The following is a 22,635-nucleotide window of genomic DNA, read 5'->3' on the forward strand; positions in this document are numbered from 1 at the left end:
CTCTCTTGACAAATATAGTGAAGATGAACATAATCAGCTCTGAAGCAGGCTGTAATCTCTGTTATCTACACAAGATAGTCTGCTCTTCCCTGAGAGATAGCCATCTCAATTTTAGCCATCTTCGTTTCAAAAAGCAAGCCACTTCTGAATGTATGTCATAGCTTCTGCATCTCAAGGGAAGAAGTAAAATCCCCCTTTGTGCCTGGACAGGACACAAATAAAAGCAAGTACGCAGAACAAGAAGGGACAAAAGTCTGAATGTCTTCCTAAATGCTTCCAGCCCTTACCTAGGTATAACTCCATGCAGATGCTGGCACCTACAAAGCATTGGAAACTTCCTTGTCAGACTACAAGGGGCCCAGCAGGATGCAAAATTTCTTGTTGGGGAAAGGGAACTCCGCTGAAACCAGACACAGTGCTTTTTTCTTGCTGCAGGAGGCACACTGCGGTACCTCACAGGCATCGCTTTCAGCACATCGGTGGGATGACACTCTGTGGGAGCTGCAGAGAGGTGTGCCGATGTTGGGAGGGGAGAGAACTGGCAGAAGAAAGCAAAGAGCTGTCTTTCATGCCATCTTGCTTGCTTAGGAGGAGGCAAAAGCCTCCTACTCTGATCTCCACCTAACAGCACACTTCTTTACAATCAGCACGGTCCCCCGTGCCTTTCTTCAATCTTAGATCCCTTTCAAACCAAGCCAATACAGAAAGATGGCCACCAGGATCCCACAGAGGAAATTGGTGTGTGATGCTTTGAGCAACAGGAAAGGGAAAATATGATTTCTGGGCTCTGGTCTTGCCCCAGAATTGCTCTGCTTTCGCGTCCAGCACATACCGCTGGCATGCAGAAAAGGACTCATCACCAAGATATATCAACGTGCTGCTATTAGCCAGCCAGGCCAGAAAAGGAAACTGAGGCAGAGTGGAAGCAGAGGTCAGCACCAAAGGCGTGCAGCCAGGCAGTGCAGCCAGCCTGCCTACCGCTGCCTCAGCCACTCACGGGTAAGCTGCGGGAAGGTCTGCTAGAAAATGCAATCGTCTGCAGACGGGCAATTCAGTGACTGAGCATGAACCCCATACCCTGGAGCCTGTCTGTGTAATTCTGGGCTGCATTAAGGGCACTGACCATTTTACCCACGATTCAGTCACAGTAGCGCAGGTGTACCTAGCCTGTTTTATAGAGCTGCAAAACACAGGCTTCCTAGTCCGTATTGCAGAACTAGCCGTCAAACTGCACTCACATACAAGATCTATTGCAACAAAGTTTAGAATGTAGAAGATATTTTTTTTCTACTGTAATAAAGTGGATTTTTCTTTTTTTATGGTCTATAAATGTTCTATCTGTGTCTCTTAATGAATGCTTTCAGGCCTGGGAAACATCTCCATTCATTTCCTCACCAGGGAAAGCATGTTAGCTGCTGTTACAAGATAGCTACTGGAACACCTCTGGTACTGTAAAGTACAAGGGAACTGAGGCGGCTTTTGGCCTAAAGGATGTCAAAGCAGCCAGAGATCAAAGAGTCAGCCCATTTCCAGATTTATGAGTGGGGAATAGGTCTGCTAGCTCCCAGTACTCAATCTTTCCTGAGTATGTATTCAATATACATTGATAAAGTAGTCCTCTTAATGGGAAGTCTGACACTGAAAACCACCATGCTCCTAGCAGTCTGTCTCAGTTTTGTCCTCTTCTAGCTCAGCATCAGATCCAGGTGGCGGCAGTCCTAGAAGCACCCCCAGATGGGATCCCCTCATTTCCCTCCTGCTCCACCTGGCAGTGCCCTCTCGCTTGTATGGGCATCCCAGGGGCTGCTGGTGACCCACAGGCGGGGAATACCCAGATCTGGATAAAAAAAAAAACAACTGCTGTTACTGTACAGTTAATTTAACTTGGATTAGTTCCCTGATCACACTGTGTGGACCCACATACAGCTTAGCAACCCCCTCAGCTAAAGGGAAAGCAGCCGGATGGGGGTGAACGGTGGGGGGCCTGCTATGCCAGCAGCTATTTGAGCCTGGGCTGCTGCTGCTGAAAGAAAAACACATGCACATTTGTGAAAAAACACATTTCTTTGAAAAAGCTGCTCTCTCTGTCTGGCATTCTTAATCCACCTTAACCAAATCCCAGAAACTAAAGTCAGTATCCCTATAAGGGCATAAGTCAAAGCAGAATAAATCCTTCAGAAACCTAAAGAATGTCACATCTCTATTTTGCATTACACAGAAAAGAAACCTCTGCTTATGTTTTTCAGCACATGTTACCTGATGTAAAATAGAGCAAAATATTCATCATGTAAATGTAATACGGAGTAATTTCCTTTTGGTGCCACCTGTGGCATCTTCTAAATCTGCACAGAATCTGCAGAGTAATTCAACCCTCCTCGAGTCTTTTATTAAAAACCTAAAATAATGCTGTCCATGCTTCCTGGATCACCACTTCACCTGTGCCCTTTCTCACCACCGTGCCCTCTCGTTACACTGCTAATTGAGAACGCTGTACAAGTCTCATGTTTCTGACTGCCGTCTGCAGACTACGGGCCACGAAACCTAGAAACTTCATTAACAAAAGCACCCGGATGGCTGCACATATAAAAGCACAAAGGTACAAATGCTTTAGGAATAAAACTTTCAAAAGTGGCTTTAACAATCAAAACACCATTCTTTAATGCAAAATAACTTTCCATAGGAGGGCAAACGCTTTTTAAAGCGCCTTGGTGATGGGCAGGCATAGCCTGTTGCAGCGGGCGGGCAAGGTTTCAGCGCGAGACTCCTCCAGCTGTGGAAGAGTTATCGCAGAAGTGCCCGGGCTGTGTGAGTGGGAGCACAGAGGCATTAGCAAGTGGGTGGAAAAGGTGATGACACCTGTGTCTGTCTCTGCCCGTCTGAGCTGCTGGGGCTCTCCAGCTGTGTCTAACTTGCATCTTAAAAAGAAAGAGATGTTTTTGCAGCAGCGGCAGCAGGCACAGCAGGAGGCCGTACTGGCTGCACAGCTGGCAGCAAAGCACTGCGAAGAGAGCAGCCCTGGCCCCGGGAAGAGGTAACTTTTGTTTACTTTGAGTCTCACACTATGTGAGATCCCTCACTCGCCAAAGCAGACAGCTGCTGGAAAACACCACCAGCAGCTGGAAGGAGCAAACTGCGTAACCGTATCAGCCCAGATGTTGTATCAGAAATACCCCAGCTGCGGGACTGGGCCCTATCCAGGGTGCCAACCTCCCAACACCAAGCTGTTTTGCCCAGGTGGATGCAAACCCTGCACCCCTCTCCCTTGTGCTGCCCGTGTTTCGTGCAGGGGGTCGAGGGACGCCAGCCATCACCCACCCCGTCGTGCACGCATGGGCCTGCGGTGCCCCGGCCGGCGCCGAGGCCTCCGGGCCGAGCAAGGAAGGGGACGCCCCAAGCCGGCACCCCACCAGCAAGCCTGGGGTGTGGGGCCAGGCACCTCGGCGGGGTGCCCGGACCTCCGCGCCCACCTTCCCCACGGGGCCGTGCCGCCTCCCTTCCAACCCCCGCCCCTGCCGAGCCCCCTCCCCGGCTATAAAGGGCGGCGGGACGGCCCGCGCCCCCTCCTCGCCCGCTGCCATGGCCGCGCTGCGCTTCGGGGAGCCCGCGGCGGAGCCGCCCGCCTTCCCCGCAGGCAGGTGGGCAGCGGGCGGCGGGTCCGGCCCGGCCTCGCCCGCCCTCAGGGCGCTTCCCTCGGCGGGCAAGGCCGGGGCGGCGGCGGAGCCGTCGGAGGGGGCGCCGGCGGCCTCGCAGCGTCGGAAGCGGACCAGCTTCACGGCGGCGCAGCTGGAGACGCTGGAGCTGGTCTTCCAGGACACCATGTACCCCGACATCTACCTGCGGGAGAAGCTGGCCGACGCCACGCAGATCCCCGAATCCCGCATACAGGTGAGGGGCACCGGCTGCGCCGCGCCGCGCCGCGCCGCCCGGGGCCGCCCCGGCCGCCCTCACCGCCGCCCTCTCTCCCCAGGTCTGGTTCCAGAACCGCCGCGCCAAGTCCCGCCGCCAGCGGGGACCGCCCCGCCCCGGTCCCGCCGCGCCGCCACCGGCCGCCGAGCCGCCGCCGGGCTACCCGCGGCCGCCCCGCTTCGCCGCCCTGCGCGCCCCGGAGCGGCCCCGCTACGCCCTCTCCGGCCTGGCCCAGATCCTCCAGATCAAGGAGGAGGGCTCGGCCCCCTACGAGTGGCCGCCGGCCGCCGCCTTTCCCCCCGGCCCCGGCTTCGAGGGCTTCCCGCCCAGCCAGCCCGGCGGGGCCGAGGCCGCCTCCTTCGCGGGGCCGCCGCCGGCCGTTGGGAGCGCGGCCGGCCCCTACCCGCCAGCCCGCGCCTTCTGCGGGCAGTACTCGCCCGTGTCGGACGCCGAGGACACCAGCGGCTACTCGGAGTCGGGCTCGGAGTGGGAGGAGAACGCGCTCGGCGCCTTCCGGGCCCTCTGAGCGCCGCCCCGGGCAGGACCCGGCCCTGGGGGGGTTAAAACTGCAGCCCCGGGCCCCGATGGGGAGTCCTCCCCCGCCGAACGCGGTCCTGGGGGTGCGCTGCCCGGGCGGGGAGAGCCACACACCGCGCTACCTCACCCCTGCTCTGCGACTGTTGCACTTTATCCAGTAGTAACTGATTTTACCTATTTATTGAAGAAAGATACGGGTCAGCTCCCTCAGCTAGGGGCATCTTTTTATACTGTATTTAAAGATTTCCATTAGCATGTTTTCTATTTCTCTTTAATCTTTTTTAGCCGAAAAGCCAACCAAATCCACAGTGTTTTGGGGATGGGGGCTGGTCTGTCAGCATTTTTTTGACAGAGGAGAAAAAAATAAAGGTTTACATTTTTGCTCTACTTGTGTGTGTACCTGGGGCAGGGACAGGGTTTCTTACCTTGGCCGACGTGGGATAGAGAACAGAGGTGGTAGACATCCCAGCTGCAGGTTCTCTTCCCAGGTCCTGGAGAGCCACGGCTGCAGTTCAGGTGTGGGTGAGAGACCTAAGGGGCCTGAAGGACAGGTTACAAAAACTGCCTTAAACCGTCTCTGTCAGTATTTGCTTTTGATCTGCTCTGAACAACCATCCCGATCCCTCATTGAAAATGCAAATTTATGGCCTAAGTAATACAAAACCCAAATGCTCAATCATTGTCTTGATTAGACAAGAAAAGTAGTGAATACTGTTTTGTGAATACTGTAAAGGTGCTTTAGCTTTGAATTTGAATACTAGGGACTACATGGAAGCTGTTTACATGATCCATGATCGGTAGTGGGCTGAATGGCTCTGCACTGAGAACACTTCCGAGAACACCAAAATTAGCAGTAACAGAAGCCTCTCCTGTAATTCAGTCAATTTATTAAGGAAAGCTATAATTCTGTATATGTATTTTGAGGATAAGGCCAATTCTTCCTGCCTACAAAGCTGTACTTCAGAGCCTTGCAGAGCAAGTGGTAAGACCCCAGTTACAGAAGAGCACCTGAATGCCATGAGGCTCTGATGGTTTGGAAGCACAGAAAGCGTGACCTGTGTACTTGTGGCAGAAATACCCTGTATCAGGAGTCATGCCCCACAGAATAAGGTTACCAATGCACAAAATCCTTCAGTGTCACCCCGTAACATACCTGTGTTGCAAGACCTGGGACAGCTGAACCATGGTTGAACTGCAAGCTTGTCAGGCTAAGTGGCATAGCAGGATTGCCAATTAATATTCTCCCTCCAAAAACCAGAGCTGTCCTTGAAAAAAAACCATGAAGCAAAAACCAACCAACCAACTAAAATCAGATGCCATCCGCATCTGGACTTGGGTGCCTAAGGAGCTGTTACGTTAGAAGAGAAGTACTTACAGCAGGAGACAGAAAATGAGACAATCATTTCTTGGGGGTGGAGAGTGAATTCAAGTTACTGACTGTAAGAAATCAAACCAACTTGTTCTACTCCTGCAGACTTAAGTACAGTAGTTGTAGTGAGTTCTTGAGATTCCTACTACACTTAGGCCACATTCAGCAGAAAGTCATATTTGTTACTGTATTTCACCAAAACTCAACAACGTTAACTCTGACCCAACACATCAGTAATTGAGGGGAAATGCAGCCTCTTGAAGAGAAGCAGTGTGTATATTCACATTGCCTATGTGTGTTGGCCAAATGATACTTTTATCACAAATTATGTATCTTCATATTATGTTACATTACCCTGCAATGATTAAAAAAACCCACTTCAACACAAAACATGTTAGAAAGAGCACATTTAAGAATCCACATTAAAAAACATCATACCTACGGAATCAGGGTTATTACAGTGTATTCTGAATCCAGTTAGAAAAGAGTTTGTCATGAAAAGCAGGTTCCCAAATCCTCTGCTGAATACCATTCTTGGTAGCGGTACCTACCAGTGTCTACAGCTTCTCTCTGCCTCCGTTTGGGGTGCTTGCTATCAACAGGGCAAAGTCAGCCTCCGCGGCCGCCTGATGTTTCCTGTCGGGAAGGCCTATTCCACAAAAGCATTCATGCATATGCTTAACTTGTAAGTACGCAAGCAGAGCCCTGACAGAGCAGTAAGGGATTACAGAGGTTCGCACAAGTAAGCCAGCGAGCTGCTGCTGGAAAAGGCAGTCTTTGCCGTTTCCTTGTGCCCTTGGCAGTGCGCAAGGTCAGTGCGCTACATAGGCGGAAAACTCGACAAGAACGGTGTTCTTCAGCAGCACAGCTCCCTGAACCGGCACGCTAGCAGGTTTTGTGAGCAGTGGTTGACAAGGATAGGGGTGTCAGTAAACAGCAAGGGGACGGTTCCTTTTTCCTGAGTTAGCTGTGGATCATGTTAGTTACCGTCAGACTAAACCTATGTGCCTGAAGTTAGGCTTTGGCACCTTTCTCTGTTTAAATGAAAAGGGTGGTGGGAGAGGACCTTTCTGTCTTCTTTACCAAACAGATGGTAACACCACAAAATAATGGGCAACATAATCACATAAGTAATTGCAGGGACCGCTACAATGTTCTATTGCATTAGGAGAAGTAAATTTCCATGGGTAACTCAGCAAAATTAGCGTTTAGCATTATTTTGTAACACCCCTGGTAAAGTTTCTAAATACCTTTTAAAACAGCTACTCACCTTGTCCTCATAACATTTCATTTTCAGCAATTAACTTCTCTTAAAAAAATGACGTGAGACCATCTGCAAAAAAGTTTGCATTTTTGTGAAATATATCAACTCTCATAGGTCAATTTATTCAGAGTTACAAATTTCATTGAGAATAAAAGATTTATGCATTTCTCTTAATTAACAGAACAAGTTTAGCTAAATATAAACTCTGCACTAAAGTTTTGCAGTGGCACAATACCAACACAGAATACAGAAGCATCTTTAAACTATACAAAATTTTAAAATTGAAAATAATCCTGTTTACATATTCTTTATACATTAACATATAAAAGACCTCATTTAATGAGGCATCTAAAAGAATCAAAAACATCTCTACAGCTATCTCTGAAAAGTCATACCTGGAAACAATTCATTACACAGAAGCTTTACAAGACTATTTAAACAAACCAATACACACTTTTTACAAGATTAACATTCCAAAAGGTACTCGTAGGCAGGTTGTCACTTTTTATTTTTGCAGTTTACCGCACTGGTTATCTTTAATTATAAAAATCTTCATATTTATATACGTTGGGTATTGTTGGATAACCAGTAATCTAATTTAAAAGTTGTGCAAAACAAACAAAAATTTGGAAAAACAGTATGTTTAACCAGTCATTTATATAAAATCCCAACTAAAGCACTTCTTTTGCCCCGTGTGAAGGGAAAAAGCCATAACCAATCTCTTTCTGGAAAGTTACCAGCTACATTTTTATATTCCTTCATTAGACTCCTTCTATAAGTTATGATAAATTAAAAGTTCCAACAAGACATTGACTGATCGATAGACCTGCCCAACATCCTCAAGTTTACAGCTTCTGTTTGCTGTCCGTATCCTGCTGCTGCTTCTTTAGATCAGGACCACTCAGCCTGCCTTGGCACCACGCTACCTGGAGGCTGAAATGGCAACTCTCAATACCTACTCAGAAGCGTAGCTTTACATAACAAAGACCTGCCATGTGGCTACCAATTTGAGCCATTTCCTCTTCATCGCTTCTAACATACCAGGAGAGCCAACAGCAAGAGGTGTGCAGAATTCATCTGAACTTTAAAAAACTAAGTTCAAATTATATGAAAGTATGTTTTCAAGTTTATTATAATAAATGCAATTACTAAGAGATTACCAGTTAGCAAAACTACTGTATGTGAATAACAAATGGAGAAATCTAATGTAACGCTGGCCAGTAATGCTGGTTTTCTTAAGAAGCAGATATAATATATTTAAAAGGGTCCACTCTGAGAGGTTTTCTTTTCCCTTATCTTCTGGCAGTTAGGATATTTGGTGAAGCCTATATAAAGGAAGAGGATTTTCCAGAACTACTTGCTGTACACTTGAAAGAAAATTTTCAGTCTCTGTTGGTGTTATTAGCTGCAAAAGCATGTAAATTTCCCATCTGGCTCAGACCACTCTGAATATGTGCAACATGGATCTCGACGTTATTCTGAAAACAACTACAGGAAGAAAAGAAGAAGAAGAAAAAGTGTTAAACCCCATATTTAAGAGTTGTGTCTGAATATTTCTGTAGTGAAAGTCAAGGTATGAATATAGCCAATACAAAAATCCAGATGAGTCAGAGAGTAGTACCTACTAATGTAACTTGATAGAGACGTATGTGAAAACAGCATTTGCACAAACAGCTGCATGAAATCAAGATTTACTGACTTGGGTACTTTACAGAAGACTTTAACATGACCAGAGTTAATGAAATAAAAATATTACGAAGAGACGCTAAAATGCCCAAAATAAGTACAGTGAAATGGAAAAGCATCACCTTCTTCACAGCATACATCAACCTTTAGTTGAATCCATTCCAACGTGCAATTTGCAGCGTTGATTATAGAGAAGTTTCACTAATGTTTGAAGTTTATTTTTGTTTTCACTGATGAAAAATGCTGTAAAAACAGCATTTCTCATAATTATTTTTAAATCAAAAGGTCATTCTACTATCTTTGGGAATTAAAAAAAAAAAAGAAATTAATGTGTGCAGCCTCCCATTATTATGTACCAATACAAGTATGGAGGGTATAAGGAAATACTTAGAATTTAGGTATATTTTCTAAATTATGTAATTTAGCAGCATTATAATTATTAAAAAAATCCCGGTCACAAATTGCTGGAGGCTGCAGTGTACTCCAGACAAGTATCACCACATTCTTGCTATTTTTATAATGCTTCCTCAGGCACCTGCTTGTGACAACTGTTGAAAAATGGCCCATCTAGACTAGATGGGCCTTTGATCTGGCACAATATGGCTGTTGTTCTGTTTCTTGGTTTAAAATATTGCTAATGGAAGCTGGTCAGAACCTGTAATTGTCTCATATGCCAGCTTTTGATATTTACAGACAAGAGGTTGAGTAACTATGCAAAAAGAATACTGAAATTGTACTGTTCTGTGGTTTAAAGAATTTATAATATATTTACTACTGGGATTTCAAAGTCTGAAAATGTTCTAAAATAACTTATTAGTTGTCATAAATAACTGAAGAGCAAGAAAGTCTAGTTGTTGCTGCATCAATTTAGCACTTTTTTCTTCTTTTTTTTTTTACATCGGGTTACCTCACTGAGAGGTTCAAAGAGAAAACTGCTAATTTCACACTCCCTTTAAGAAGCCCCCTTTTAAATGGGACTATTCCCATAAGTAAAAGTTACCAGGTTAAAACCCTTAATTATAGTCAATGTTCACCTCTAAAATATAGTAAGAGCTGCTTGCTGGCACAAAATGTGTAATTAAGAATTAAATATTCAAAAAGTAATACCTGATATTTGAGGAGTCTATTGAATTCTTAATGTCATTTAATGAATCTGTTAGTGATTTAAATTCAAAGGAATTCAGATCACCTCCTTCTGCTAGACACTGTAGGAGAAGAAAACAAAAAATGTTCTCACAGTTCAGCACAAAGAAACCAACAGAGCTTTAATACTATGTATTTTATGGGAGAAACTATTTTTTGCAAACATTTTACCTTGATTTGCAGTAATATTGCTGTAAGTCTAGAGATAAGATCAGTTAAATTTTCACTCTCAACACAAAGCTGTCCTGTTGTTGAGGAATTTGCTTGTCTGACGATCTCCTGCGCCTCCTCTTCACACCTACGCCTCAGATCTGTTGGTTGGTCGGCAGGCTGGAGGCCTTGGTCAGGAGCAAGCTGCATAGATATAATGACGAGAAATTAAGGATAAAGATCTCCTCTGCATTTGGCGTATGTGTGAAACAACAAATGATTTCAAAGAGAGTTTACAAGTATATAGTACACAGTATTTTTTCTTCATTTATGTACATGTATGTCTATTTCAAAACTGGCCACTGGCATCAGCAAAAGTGTCTGTGTTCTGGTAAAAGAAACGGAGACAGACAGACAAAAGCAGAGACAGAGAGAGAGGAGGAATCCAATACAGCTATACTACTAGTTTAATTTCAAAGTGACCCCCACTTATACGCTATTCCAAGGAAATTCTATTTATTTTTGTACTTAGGCTAAGCAAAACCAACAAGTACATACAGATTCCAGCAAAATCTTACCTCATAACAATACTGTTGAACTTTATGCAAAACTTTATTTAAGTCTTTGTTTAGTTGTTCTAGATCTAGAACAATAGTGGCGTATCTCCTCTGAAACTCAATGCCTATTGGCATAGAATAGGATTTCTGTGGAAAAGACAAAGCATATTAAAGTTAATGCAATACTGTACATTTATATCTTTTAAACGCATCAAAAGGAATTTTCACTTGAAAATAATACTGAGATATTTGAAATCCCAGTGTTTAATAGAAAAATGTTAACATACAAAATACTAAAATGTAGTATCACTATTTAAAACTCCAAGTGACAACTGTGTAGTAACTACTATGCTTTTATTCTCTTCATGAAATGCTATGATAATCTGGGGTGCTAAATGCTACAGAAGACGACTGTGGTCTAAACTGCTTATTTCTCCAGTAGTTGGGTATGGCTTCTCTCTACTGTATGAACAGAAAACTATCCTGTCAGTAGGAGAACAGTATAGGACAATATGGCCACAACCACCTCTGCTGCAGGAAGGGAGGCACAGTTGTCTACTAAGTTAGTGGTCGCTTGAGGATGACTCAGTGCTACATACCTTCTGCTACAGCTAACAGTTCTGCCAAAAAAAGAAAGTTACTTGAGCTTATACTTGGTAACTAAGTATTTTGGGTAAGCACAATTTTCCACAAAAAATAAATACCAGAATACAGTACTTTTTTCTTATACTGTTTTCAGAATATCACTGTTTGGGTGATATTTACGAAATTGAAACAAAACATACAATATATTATAAAATTTCCTCCACAAATGGCCTCTTGCAAGATAAGCTGGATGTATTTCCACTGCTTCTCAGCCACAAGTCTGAGATACAGGTACCTCATACAATCAAACCTGTAGCTATAGATTTTACACCACGAGATAAAGCAAATTGCAAAGTCAGGAGCCTTCATCAGGAGAATCCAGGTCAAAAACCTCAAAATCAAGGTTTCAGTTATCAGTTCAATTCAAAGTTCCCCATTAAACTTAATCACTGAAATGATCTCCAGGGACTTACAAGCCTGAATACCAAATTAATAGGGCTTTAAACTAACACCGTGACTTCAGAATTCACCTAAGAGCAAACTGGAAACCAGTATAAATTTGACATACTTCCTGCAGCTCTGGAACATAAGGAAAAAATTGTAACTTTCAGACCTTCTTCAGTGACCAGCCCCTCTAGAGCAGACTAATCCAGGTTAGCTGTGAAAGCCGCAGACAGTTGTGAATTCCCCATCAGAGAGGAAAGGCTAAGGGCATTCTATGCTAGTGATGACGAAAGAAATATTTCTCAGCACCAGCACTATTTCTGATCCGGAAGCAATCCAAGACCTGGAAACACTGACAAATAGCTGAACTGGCAGACAAAAGATGCATGGCTTTCAGTAGATGGAAGCAGATTACATCTCTATCACTGAGCATTTACATGCTTCTCTGGAACGACCAGCATCATCTTTACCTTGTCTTTATCACAGGTCAAGTGAAAAAATCAACTAGCCATCCTTTTTATTTAGATTTGTTCATCCAAATGGCTATCAGAAAAGTGTTTACTGTTTTATGTACACGGTAACTTGTTTATAGCCTCCAACCAAGACTAGTATAGTGATGTCAAGTTGCTTAACTATTAATAAGCTGTCCTTTCAGAAAAATGAAATAGAAAATGTGCAGTTGTATGTATTAAATACCTCCTCTGAAGGAATCCCCTGCCTCATGTAAATTTATTATTATTGCCAGACCATAATGGACTACATTCAGTACCAGTTCTGGTTTTGGTCAGTTCCGTTTATTTCTCTGTTGGATCAGTCATCAAAAAAAAAGTCTCCATAAAACCCAGCTTTAAACCAGTTTGTTACTCTAACAATTATCAAATCACAATTGTATCAATTATTATCAAAGTCTGACAATTAAACTATACCTGAATGAACCCAAAGAATTCTATTTTATTCACGTTCAGGTAAGTTATTGATGTTCAAGTGGATTGGTGCTGGAAAAAGATTCTTGTTCAAAGAGAATACATTTTAAAGGAGAAACAACATATACTCAGCGGCACAAACGTAGATGGGATTGCCAAGGGACAAAGAGGATTAGAAGACAGGCTAAGAGTATGGCCCAATAAAAAGGTATCACATCCTCTATTTTTATCAGGACAGCCTTGAATAGTAACAGAGGTTGCTTTATGATTGCTGGTTTACAAAGGCAACACTGCAAGGGAAGAATTTCAAAAGTATCTCGAAGTCCTTATCTAGGCTACAACTGAGCTAAAATATATCAAATTTAACATTTATTTCTAGATCCCCTTCTTCCCTGTTGCTTCTTTGGTCTCTCAATTTTGCTATTTTCCTTGATATTCTTATTCCACAACACAATTAATTTATGACATGTTAATATCTGGATTCTTGTCAGAGGAAGGCTACTGTCATTCCTATGGATTTCCTTATCTATGCAAAAGTACTAATATCTCAGCAAAAACAAAAAGTTTTTTAGTTTGTTTTAAGAAGAGTCGATAATTTTTCAGTATCAGAGTTACAGGTTGCAATGGTATGTTTTAATCTTGCTTCTTTTTGCATCTATTTTAATTATTAATATGCAAAATTAAAAGACAACATTTGATGCACAGGAAAAAATAATGTAGTAACTGAAATGATAACATGGTTTTGAAGTGCAGCGTCACAGCACAAAAGAAGAAAATTACAGAGACATAGGGATGGGGCAGTAGGAAGCAGAATAACAGAACGTACATGTGCACATGATCATCGAAGGGACAAAGAGGAAAATCTTACCACAATAAATCAAATCCTTCAACATTCAAATATTTTACACGAAAAAAAATCAGCATTTTTGGTTTCAAGAAATAAAAAGGACTCCTCTTCCTCTCCACAGACTCCTTCCTCTGTCTGTATGTTGTAGAGACAACTGTCTGAATGGACGCTAGCAGAAGGTTGAGACTGATAGCTTTCCACTTTCAAGTTGATTGATAGCCATGGGTGGTAGAAGAGGCATTCTTATCATTTTGATTTACTGACTGATGATTAGATAAAGCCTAGCAAGAAAAACTATTCTGCTGCTGCTAATTATGCTGTAGCTGCTCCGGTATTGTAATTTTAAATGCCAGTCAAGGGCACTCAGAGCTTTGTATAGAAAAATCTCTGAACTGAGTTATTGTTTTAGCCAGAAAGCTAAATAAGTAAGTACCTACCATCCACAAAATAAAATTATGATGAATGTCTTACCATATAAACTTGTAACCAAGATTCTCAAAGTAAATAGTATTCCTTACTTTACATGTCAACTGACATATGCTATTCTGATGTTAACATTAATCAGATTCCAAAGCATAATGCTTTCAAAGGAGAATCAGAAACAATTGACCTCTCTGACTTGTCTTTAAAAAAATAATAAAAAAATTTCACATTGTAGAAAGCGATAAAATATAGATTTTATCTAGACTCTAGTTTTAATTGTATCTATTTGCATTAGCTGTTAAAGCATATCCTGTTTTAAGAACTGAAAAGAGAACATTCTCACCAGCTTTTCTGCTTCTGTATTCATCTCTCTCAATTGTTTGATGTGTTCCTTCTTGATCATAAGGATTTTCGATAACCTGGTCTAAAACAAAGGAACTATTTTTAGAATGAATAGGTCCTTAAGCAGTTTTGAAATGCCATAGAAATTCAAGATAATAAAATGTGTGTTTCTTTAATCATTTTAAAATACATTTCTCAGTTGTACATATAGTTAAGATGCAGAAATAAAAATTAATTAAAATTAAATGATGGATTTTCCCGAGATTTTTAAAGCATTTTCAAGTGCCCTAGATTGGAGAATGCTAAAAATCCATCAGCCGAAATTCCCTATAGGAAGACTAATATAATTTATGCCCAGCTAGAGGTTGAAGAATCAAAAATCTTCCTTTTTTGCAGCCTGAAGGAAAGCAAAGGGTGTTATCATCATGTACTACAATTAATATCGCTCACCTTACCATACCTTTTTTCACACAGTTCTCAGCCTGTTCTCAGCTGTGCCCTCGACCGAGCACCAGCCCTTTGTGTAACACTCCTGCAGTAAAACCTGGTGTAGAGATTGGATCTATTTAATACAGAACAACTCTGGGCCTTCCATTTCCCTCTTTCATAATGGGAATACCCTGTTTCTGCTGCCCTTGGGACCTAGCAGGCTGATGTGGAAATCACTGGGAATGCTCTCAACACACACATCACTCCTAAAACTATTCATACTCTCTAGGGCCCCAAGAGAAATCCTCGCTCCGCTACAACCAGCAACAGTTTTATTACTGATGTAAACAGAGCCAAGATTTCAGGTTTTATAAACTGCAAAGCGGTTAACTGCATCCTAGTAGTGGAACATGAAACTGGGAGAAATAGGAAGTCCTAGTTCAACATACATCTGCTTTTATATAATCTCATTTGTTGATTTTCAAGTTCAATCTTAAAGCAGCCAGGTTTCTTGCCCTCACAATCCTAATGGAAAATTGTTGCAGGACCTCTCTCAGCTAATTATGAATCTTCTTGGAATTTCCATGTTAAATGCATCCTTTTCACTTCATAGCAATTTGTTCTGCCAAAGCTGTTTTTCAGCTAAATATAGGCTCTCCCTCCTTGTATTTATCCCTGTTTATTCACAGACAGTAAAACATTTCTTCTCCACCGCTCTTTCACTAGACTAATCACAACCCAAGTCTTTCCAGTCTCCTCTCTCATAAAAGGCTCTTGATCGCCTAAACTTTTGTGGCCCTTTCTGTATCTTTTTTCCATTCACTGTCATCTTTCCTGAATGTGAGCAACAGGAAGCCTGTACCAGTATGCCAAATTACAGACCTGTAAACCAGACCTGTAAAATGGCATCAATACTTCTCTCTTTCTACCACAAATACTTTCCCAGATGCATCTTATGAATGGATGGCAAGCCATGGTCAGATGCACAGAGGCAATACTGCATAGGTTATCACTCTTCCAATTCTAGCTGCTCATTTTTGTCCTTGTGCTGTCCCCTAATGCGTGTGCTGAGCCAGCACTTGCCTTTTTGCAGCTACGTGAAGAACCCAATCAGAGAACCGATAATGACAAACAATAAATTCAGAAAAGGCAAGAAAGAAAAAGGTTTAAAATTGTTACTTGTAAGCTGGATTATCTCTCTGATCTAGTTTCTAACACAACACACACATGCTCATGTTGGCAAAAAAACACCTGGGAGGAAGGAAAGCACTGTAAACCATCTGCCACTGCTGCCAAAAAGTTACTCGTCAAGCTCTGCTGTTGTCACCATCCGGCAACTGCCTAACATGTCTAAGTCCTCCTCCTTGATGAAGCTTGTGAGTCCCCAGCTTAATGCAGATTATATTATTTGTCTCCAAAATTTGCAAGGTATTTGGTGCTTAACTTCTACTTTGATGTCCAGACATATTTGAGGATGCAGGGCACTAGTTCTCCAGTTCATGAGCTTGGATTTTATATCATATTCATCCTATTCCCAGGTATATCAAGATAATCTGATTCTTTCTACAAAAAACTCAGACCTTTCACTGTATCTGTGATGTCTACCAACTTTCTCTCATTGGTATATTTTATTGAATAGACTTCCATTTTCATTTGCCAGTATCGTCAGTGGATGCTTTAACTCAGTTCAGCCCTATTTTCCTTGAGAAATTCTTGTCTAACAGCTCTATTTTCAGCATAACTTATCCTGTTTACTGTTATAGTTTATAGTTGTCATTAAACTGGAAATGAGGTTTTAGTACAATGTTTTTCCCACATTGAAAGAGATGAAGGAACAACCCAACCGGTATGTTTAGATTTGTACTTTAGATTTCATTTTTAGTCAAAAGAGCATTTATAACAACACAAGCATTTCAAAGTGGAGAGTACAATAACTTACTATGGAATATTTTCAAAATTTTCATAAGCACAAAATTGTCAAAAATCCAGTACCCATTTTTAGATTTTTCCTCATGCATTTAATTTGAAAAGATAACTCCTTTTTCCACAGCAATCAGGAAGACACCAATTCACTTTTCTGAACGTGCTGCATTAACATACTCCCTCTACTGGACATGCAGCAACCCTGCAAACAATCTGTTTTGTCCTAGATTATTTCCTTCCTAATCTAATTTTTTTCTCAAAATAAAACAAGAAGGGGGGCGAGGGGGAAGGAGAAAAAAAAAAAGCTGTACCTGAGCACTTGCAAAAACATCCTCCAAATTTTAATACTGAGTAGAATGTAAGAATGTAATTTATCAGTTTTGACCTGCAGTATAGCCTATGAAATATTTAAGAATACATTACATATTGCATGTAAGCATGAAAGATTTTTTTTCATTTATTACTTGTTTCTTGTTGACTTTATTCTTAATATCATAATGTAAATTTCTGAGCCATTCTTCTCCTAATATGCATATTTTTGTCCACATATATAGCCAGTAAAAACCAGAAAGAATAGCAGTCTCTGATGCCAAAATGTAAACACGTAGAAATTAATATAAAGATTTGGAAAAACTAAGACTCCCCAGTGTAGAACTAGGATTAAAATATTTGTTACAAGTTCCAAGGTTTGCTTACAACTGCAAGTAACACATAAAGAGAATATCCCTAACATTTATTTGTCAGTGTCTGCACATGATTTTGGCTACATTTCCTTTTGTTCCAAATTAACATCAGAACCCATAAAATAGAACTAAGGGGCTGGGTTGAAACCTTATTCAAGGTGTGCTGTGTTTTTTCTGTTTTGTCCAAAATAAAGTTTTCGTATGAAATTGTTTATTCATGGTATCATAAATAATTGCCTGGCAATAGTTCTCCAGAAAGTTTTCTTTGAATCAAACATTTTCTGATCATTTACTTCCTAAATCACCATTAAATCAGGATGAGGGTTTTACCTTTTAACTGTTATAAGAAAGGCTAGATGATCTTTAATGGTCACCTTTAACATAAAAATACCTCTGGACTGGTGAAAGCAGTGCAATCAATAATCAGAATTCACCAGTCTCACTTATTTCACAACACCAAATTTCAGTACCATCCTTAAACTTCTAATAAAAAAGTTATGCTTAAAATGCTTTAGATGCATATTAAAAATAATGCACAGTCCTTCAATAAATGTTTTTTTAAGCCTCGCGATTCTTTATCAAAAACCTGGATAAAGTAGTAAGATGCTCACATAAACAAATGCCAAAAATCCGTGGCTTGATTTTTTTCAAAATCTTTTGACAATCTTCACGGAAAAATACATATCAATGCAGTATCTTTGTAAAATGACACCATTTGTAATACAAGCAAGAGGCCTATACTTTTAAAACTCAGATTTCCTTATAACGAGTAATAACATACTACCAAACGCGAGTGAGAAACCACACATTTTCAGAGATAAAATACAGAAACAATATCATAAACAGATCAATTTGATGCACTAAATAGTTGTAAAGCTCAATACACCCTTAGTTACGCAGTTTCATTGATCATACTCAGTGACTCAAGGAGGATAGCTGCAGATACAGTTTAGCAGCATAAACAAACACCATATCTTTTGTGTATCTCAATTTTTAACATAATTAATCTCAGAGCAACAACATCTATTTTAAATTTTCTTAGCTAAGCTAGGTGCCAAGCCACCTTTTTTCAAGATTAGCTTCATACAATAAGTTTCCCCTAAAAAACTGAATAGATCATTCTGTCAAATAAAATTCATTATGTTGAATGGCCAAAATATTAGTGTTTCATATAAGCTACAGACACAACTTGATTCTTTTGACCAATTACATTCACTTTAAAATTTGAGAAGCGTTTAGCAACATTATTTCTCAGTTCTTAATATTTTAAACACAGATCATTCCAATCTCTTTCAGCATGTTCAAAACAGCTTTCATTGTTAAAGAATTCAATCACGGATCTTAAGCTAAGCCGAAATGAGCAATTACATTCTTCTATCATCCTGAAGAGTAATTTGCTTTGTTGAGTTTTGATATTCAATGAATCTCAGCTTCCTAACATTACTTGTCTGTGCTCTTCTGAACTAGTGTACAAAAATCACTGAGGAATTATTTCATAAAGATTAGGACAAAAAATAGTTTTCTTATCTATAACATGTATGTTTGCTTTCAGGGAAAAGAGTGCTTCTTCTCCAAGAGGGTTGGACGTAACATAAAATACAATATTATATAAAATATATGATCATGCACATGGGCAAATGTTCTTTGCATAATGCAAGTATATTTTAAATTTAAAAAAAAAAGGTGTTAGCACAGTACAAAGTTTGCAGGTAGAAATAATATCTTTTTTTTAGACCAAGTGGTAGAGCTGGGAAAAATAAGATACACTTGGAGACTAAGCCCCTCCCGTGGTCTGAAGAACAGTATATCTCAAAGCTTAAGGACAAATGAGAAAATTAAGAAAGGGTTGGGGGGACGGGGCGGGATAAAAATAAATATTATTAACATCTTTTCAAAAGTTAATTTGGATATCACCATATCTGTCATAAATCAACAGGTCATTTAACTGCAGAAGGATTGGCAGAATAAACACAGAAGGACAATACACAAGATTAAGAGTTGCAGTTAACACTTACCACTTGAATAAGGAATTCTACTGGAAAGCCTCCTAGTGTTTCACTATCTGTGCCTGAAATTTTGTTTTTCCACGAAGATTGTCCTAATAAAGGATCACTGTCCTATACAAGAAAGAACATTTAATTTAATAGCTTATTTTTAGAGGGATTTGCTAAAATTTTTATCTTGACAAATAATCTCAGAAAATTAATTTCAAAAACCATTTAAGGTAACAGCTTCAAAATGTATCAGAAAATATTTCAATGATTAATATTACAGGAAAAAAGTAACTTACTGTAATCGGAGACTGGAGTGAAGGTGGATAATTCAATCGGGGAGGGGTCATAAAAAACCTTGAAGGCCGTTGTTTCTGTCCAAAGGCAGCAATTGGCATGGTTTCATGAGGCTCGTTACTCTGTAAAACAGGAAAAGGAAGGATATACTTCAGCTGTCAGATTAATTTTACAGACCTGTTGGAATACCTAATTTATTTCTGGAACCTAGACTAGCCATGCCCGTCCACGCCCCAAACCCAACAACGTTAAAAGATTGCTTTTGGGCTAGCAGGAGCTTCAAAATCATTTTCCATTGCTGGAGTTTTCAAAGTGTTATGGCATCACATCAAATAAAACCTGCAAGAATATTTCCAAAAATCCTGTTGGCAAGTTGCAGACAAATCATGACTGAACAGGAGTTCAGCAGAGGTTCCAAACTTAGATCATGACAGAGACTAGTTTTTAGACAAATTATGGGCCCTTAGTAGATTCAACACTACAGAAGATACAAAAGAATGTGAGGTCCTCTGAAAAGCTTGCAGTCTAGGTCAGACTGGCAGGAACAATTCCTGGAGCTCAGAAATTGGTACAAAAGCCTGTGACCTAGGAAATAATCCCAAATTGTTTGACCAAAGCAACATCCCCACAGATAGCTTCATTACCATAAGAAGTTTCAAAATAAGGTTCAATCAACTGATAATACTTGCTTGAGACTACCAGAGGCCTTTCCAGACTTTGGCAAACTACAAAGGGCCAGGTTTTCTTGAACATTTTCTGCAAATCCTGCCAGGATCCCATAGCAGAATTTTCTTTGGGATCTTACACTACTTGTTATATTTCTTCATATTAAACTCAAGTTATTATAATAACCTATAATAGTGGGTCTAGTAAATTATTCCAGCCTGAGCCATTATGTTTTTATCATAGAGGGTTATCCTGTCCTATAAAACCATAAATGGTAGAAGCTCATTCCCCTGGAATTCCCCGTGCATCTGTTATGCTTGTTTCTACTTTATGACAATACCACCTGGATGTAATATTTTGAATTTTCTTCTTTGTGATTAAAGCACACAATTGTAGATTTCTTAATTTTATTTTATATTACAGCTATTTTAAGGATGTGTCATTAATACTTACAAGAACTTCATAATCTGGGACTGTGTGTGTTCCAAGACCTGCCCTGTCAAAAGTCACTCTGTATGTAGCATTAAGAGTGTCTACAGCGTCTATTTGTCCAGTGAATAGTCCATCATGGACACCTCGCAAACGTGCTTTAAAAAAAAAAAAACAAAAAAACAAACAACAAACCAAACATTATAATGTTCTGATACCACTGAGAAAAATAGACTTAATACAGCTTTTGCAAGTAACCCTTTATATGTATATTTAAAACCCACAGATTAAACAGGGGAAAAAAAAAAGTAAACCCAGAAAAACAATTGTATGCAATAGAAATACTACCCAAATTTTTGTCAAATTTATCTTTGCAAGTCAAGTATTTCCCAAATCTAATCCTTAGCACTACACTTATGTCTAAATAAAACACTATTTAATACCCAATACCTTCTGACAGACAGATTTTGCAGGCAAAAGTCAATTTCCGGATGATTTTGCATACCATTTCTCTTTGATCACTTCCAGTGATGACTGCATATTTAGCAAAAGACAATGAGGAACGCAGCTCAAGGATACAGCTCTAGGAGAGTGAGGAGAGGCAGTGTTGTGCATGCCTGCTCTTCAGCAAGAATTAAGGGCATTGTTGCTGAAGAACGCAAAAAGCAATGAACAGTAGTGGCTTGAGTGGGAGACACCATGCTTAAGTGAAAAGCATCTGGATCACAAACGGACAGGATGGAGGAATTCATGTTTTTATAAAATTAGACAAAATTTGTGGAATGTTTTTAACAATATTCCTTCCTCAGTTATGTGTAAGTTTTTTCAGTAAGGCAATGTCATGTTTAGTATACATGTCCAACTACACTGCAATATCAATTGTGTATCTGTTTCAAAACAGATATTTTTACATTTATGGAAAAATAAAGCTCAAGTTTTATATTAGGTTAGATTTTAAACTTTCAGACAGCACTCAGCTCTTTGCATTTAAGCATCTCTCTCTCCAAGACTTGTTAGATATACTAGACATAAAAAATAAAATCTACAATTTGAACAGCAGGAATAATAAACCATACTAAGTTTGTACCTCAAAACCGTATCACTGTTTTATAAGTACTAGCTAATCCTCACAAGCACCTTCTCAAAGAGCTAACAATAAAAACATACAATTTTTGATGTTTTAAACTTATTTTAACTATGTGCACTAAGTATATTACGATTTACTAAAATCTTTGCAAAACACTTGGCTGTTTTTTTGTTTATTTGTTTTTAAGAAATTACCTGTAACTTTTGTTCCTATTACAAGCGGTAATGGAATTTCTTCTGGAAGATCTTTGAACTGTGAAATATCTGCAACTTTCCGCTGCTGCAAAAGTCTTATTTTCTGCCGTTTCTGTTTTAACGCTGATCTCTCTTCCTCAAAGAATGCAGAGGAACATCTATAATACAATTAACTTAAATTCAGCACTGAAAACATACATATGTGAAGACACATCAAATAAATAGGCATAGTTTAAAAATCAGTGAGGCAAAATGAAAAAGCTTGGGGTGAAGTGTTCCAGAGAAAAGGATTTCGTTGAACGGATTTAGACAGTCTTACTCCCCAGAATTATCACTTCTAAAATAACAGTTTATTTGAAAATAATACTCAGGAATGCTAGCTGTTTGCATTGGTATATCAGAAGAGTATAACTTTTTGGGGCTTTTTCTGCTTATAGGGATCCACCTGGTGTCACAACAAAGCTAAAGCAGGTCCCACATCCAGTCTACTCTGAATACCAGTTCAATCCATGTAAGGAGGACTTACTGTGAGGTCCCCGGCTGCCATCACTTACTGATACATAGGAGATCCCCTTCACGTGTGCTCATTAGCTCAATTAAACTAACTTACTATGAAAGGGCACCAGACTCGGAACATAAAAGGGCACTTCTCTGTCTCTTGTACTCTGCCCAGATGCAAGCAAAACTCAGCCACAAAATCTCTATTCTGCAGATGAATTGTTCTGAGATTGATCATAGTAAAAGTACACATTTGTTTGAA

The 22,635-nt window shown here is 40.3% G+C and overlaps 2 protein-coding genes across 10 annotated transcripts in view; one reads left to right on the plus strand and one right to left on the minus strand.

Annotated features, from left to right (window-relative positions):
- Positions 1-3,576: 3,576 nt before the first annotated feature.
- Positions 3,577-4,596, plus strand: MIXL1 (Mix paired-like homeobox). The gene is made up of 2 exons (XM_075147251.1): positions 3,577-3,885; positions 3,968-4,596. Exons 1-2 carry the CDS (start codon positions 3,577-3,579, stop codon positions 4,430-4,432), a joined length of 774 nt encoding a protein of 257 aa, XP_075003352.1. The 3' UTR covers positions 4,433-4,596.
- A 2,560-nt stretch (positions 4,597-7,156) lies between these two features.
- The window catches only part of LIN9 (lin-9 DREAM MuvB core complex component), a 39,622-nt gene continuing 24,143 nt past the window's right edge, over positions 7,157-22,635 (minus strand). For all 9 annotated transcript variants that reach the window (XM_075147260.1, XM_075147255.1, XM_075147254.1 and 6 more), the window contains 9 exons: positions 21,876-22,033; positions 20,619-20,752; positions 19,502-19,621; positions 19,227-19,328; positions 14,178-14,258; positions 10,634-10,759; positions 10,077-10,259; positions 9,870-9,967; positions 7,157-8,564 (listed from right to left, as the gene is read on the minus strand). In XM_075147260.1, the coding sequence (XP_075003361.1) occupies positions 8,459-8,564; positions 9,870-9,967; positions 10,077-10,259; positions 10,634-10,759; positions 14,178-14,258; positions 19,227-19,328; positions 19,502-19,621; positions 20,619-20,752; positions 21,876-22,033 (1,108 nt within the window). In that variant the 3' untranslated portion in view covers positions 7,157-8,458. The remainder of the gene's footprint in view (positions 8,565-9,869; positions 9,968-10,076; positions 10,260-10,633; positions 10,760-14,177; positions 14,259-19,226; positions 19,329-19,501; positions 19,622-20,618; positions 20,753-21,875; positions 22,034-22,635) is intronic.

Source organism: Calonectris borealis, chromosome 3 (genome assembly GCF_964195595.1).
Source record: "Calonectris borealis chromosome 3, bCalBor7.hap1.2, whole genome shotgun sequence".
Lineage (NCBI taxonomy): Eukaryota > Metazoa > Chordata > Aves > Procellariiformes > Procellariidae > Calonectris > Calonectris borealis.

Bases quoted from the DNA above. Each gene is read 5' to 3' on its own strand.
- MIXL1 (XM_075147251.1), top strand. From the start codon at position 3,577: ATGGCCGCGCTGCGCTTCGGGGAGCCCGCGGCGGAGCCGCCCGCCTTC. The intron at 3,886-3,967 runs GTGAGGGGCACC...CTCTCTCCCCAG, and splicing joins TCCCCGAATCCCGCATACAG to GTCTGGTTCCAGAACCGCCG.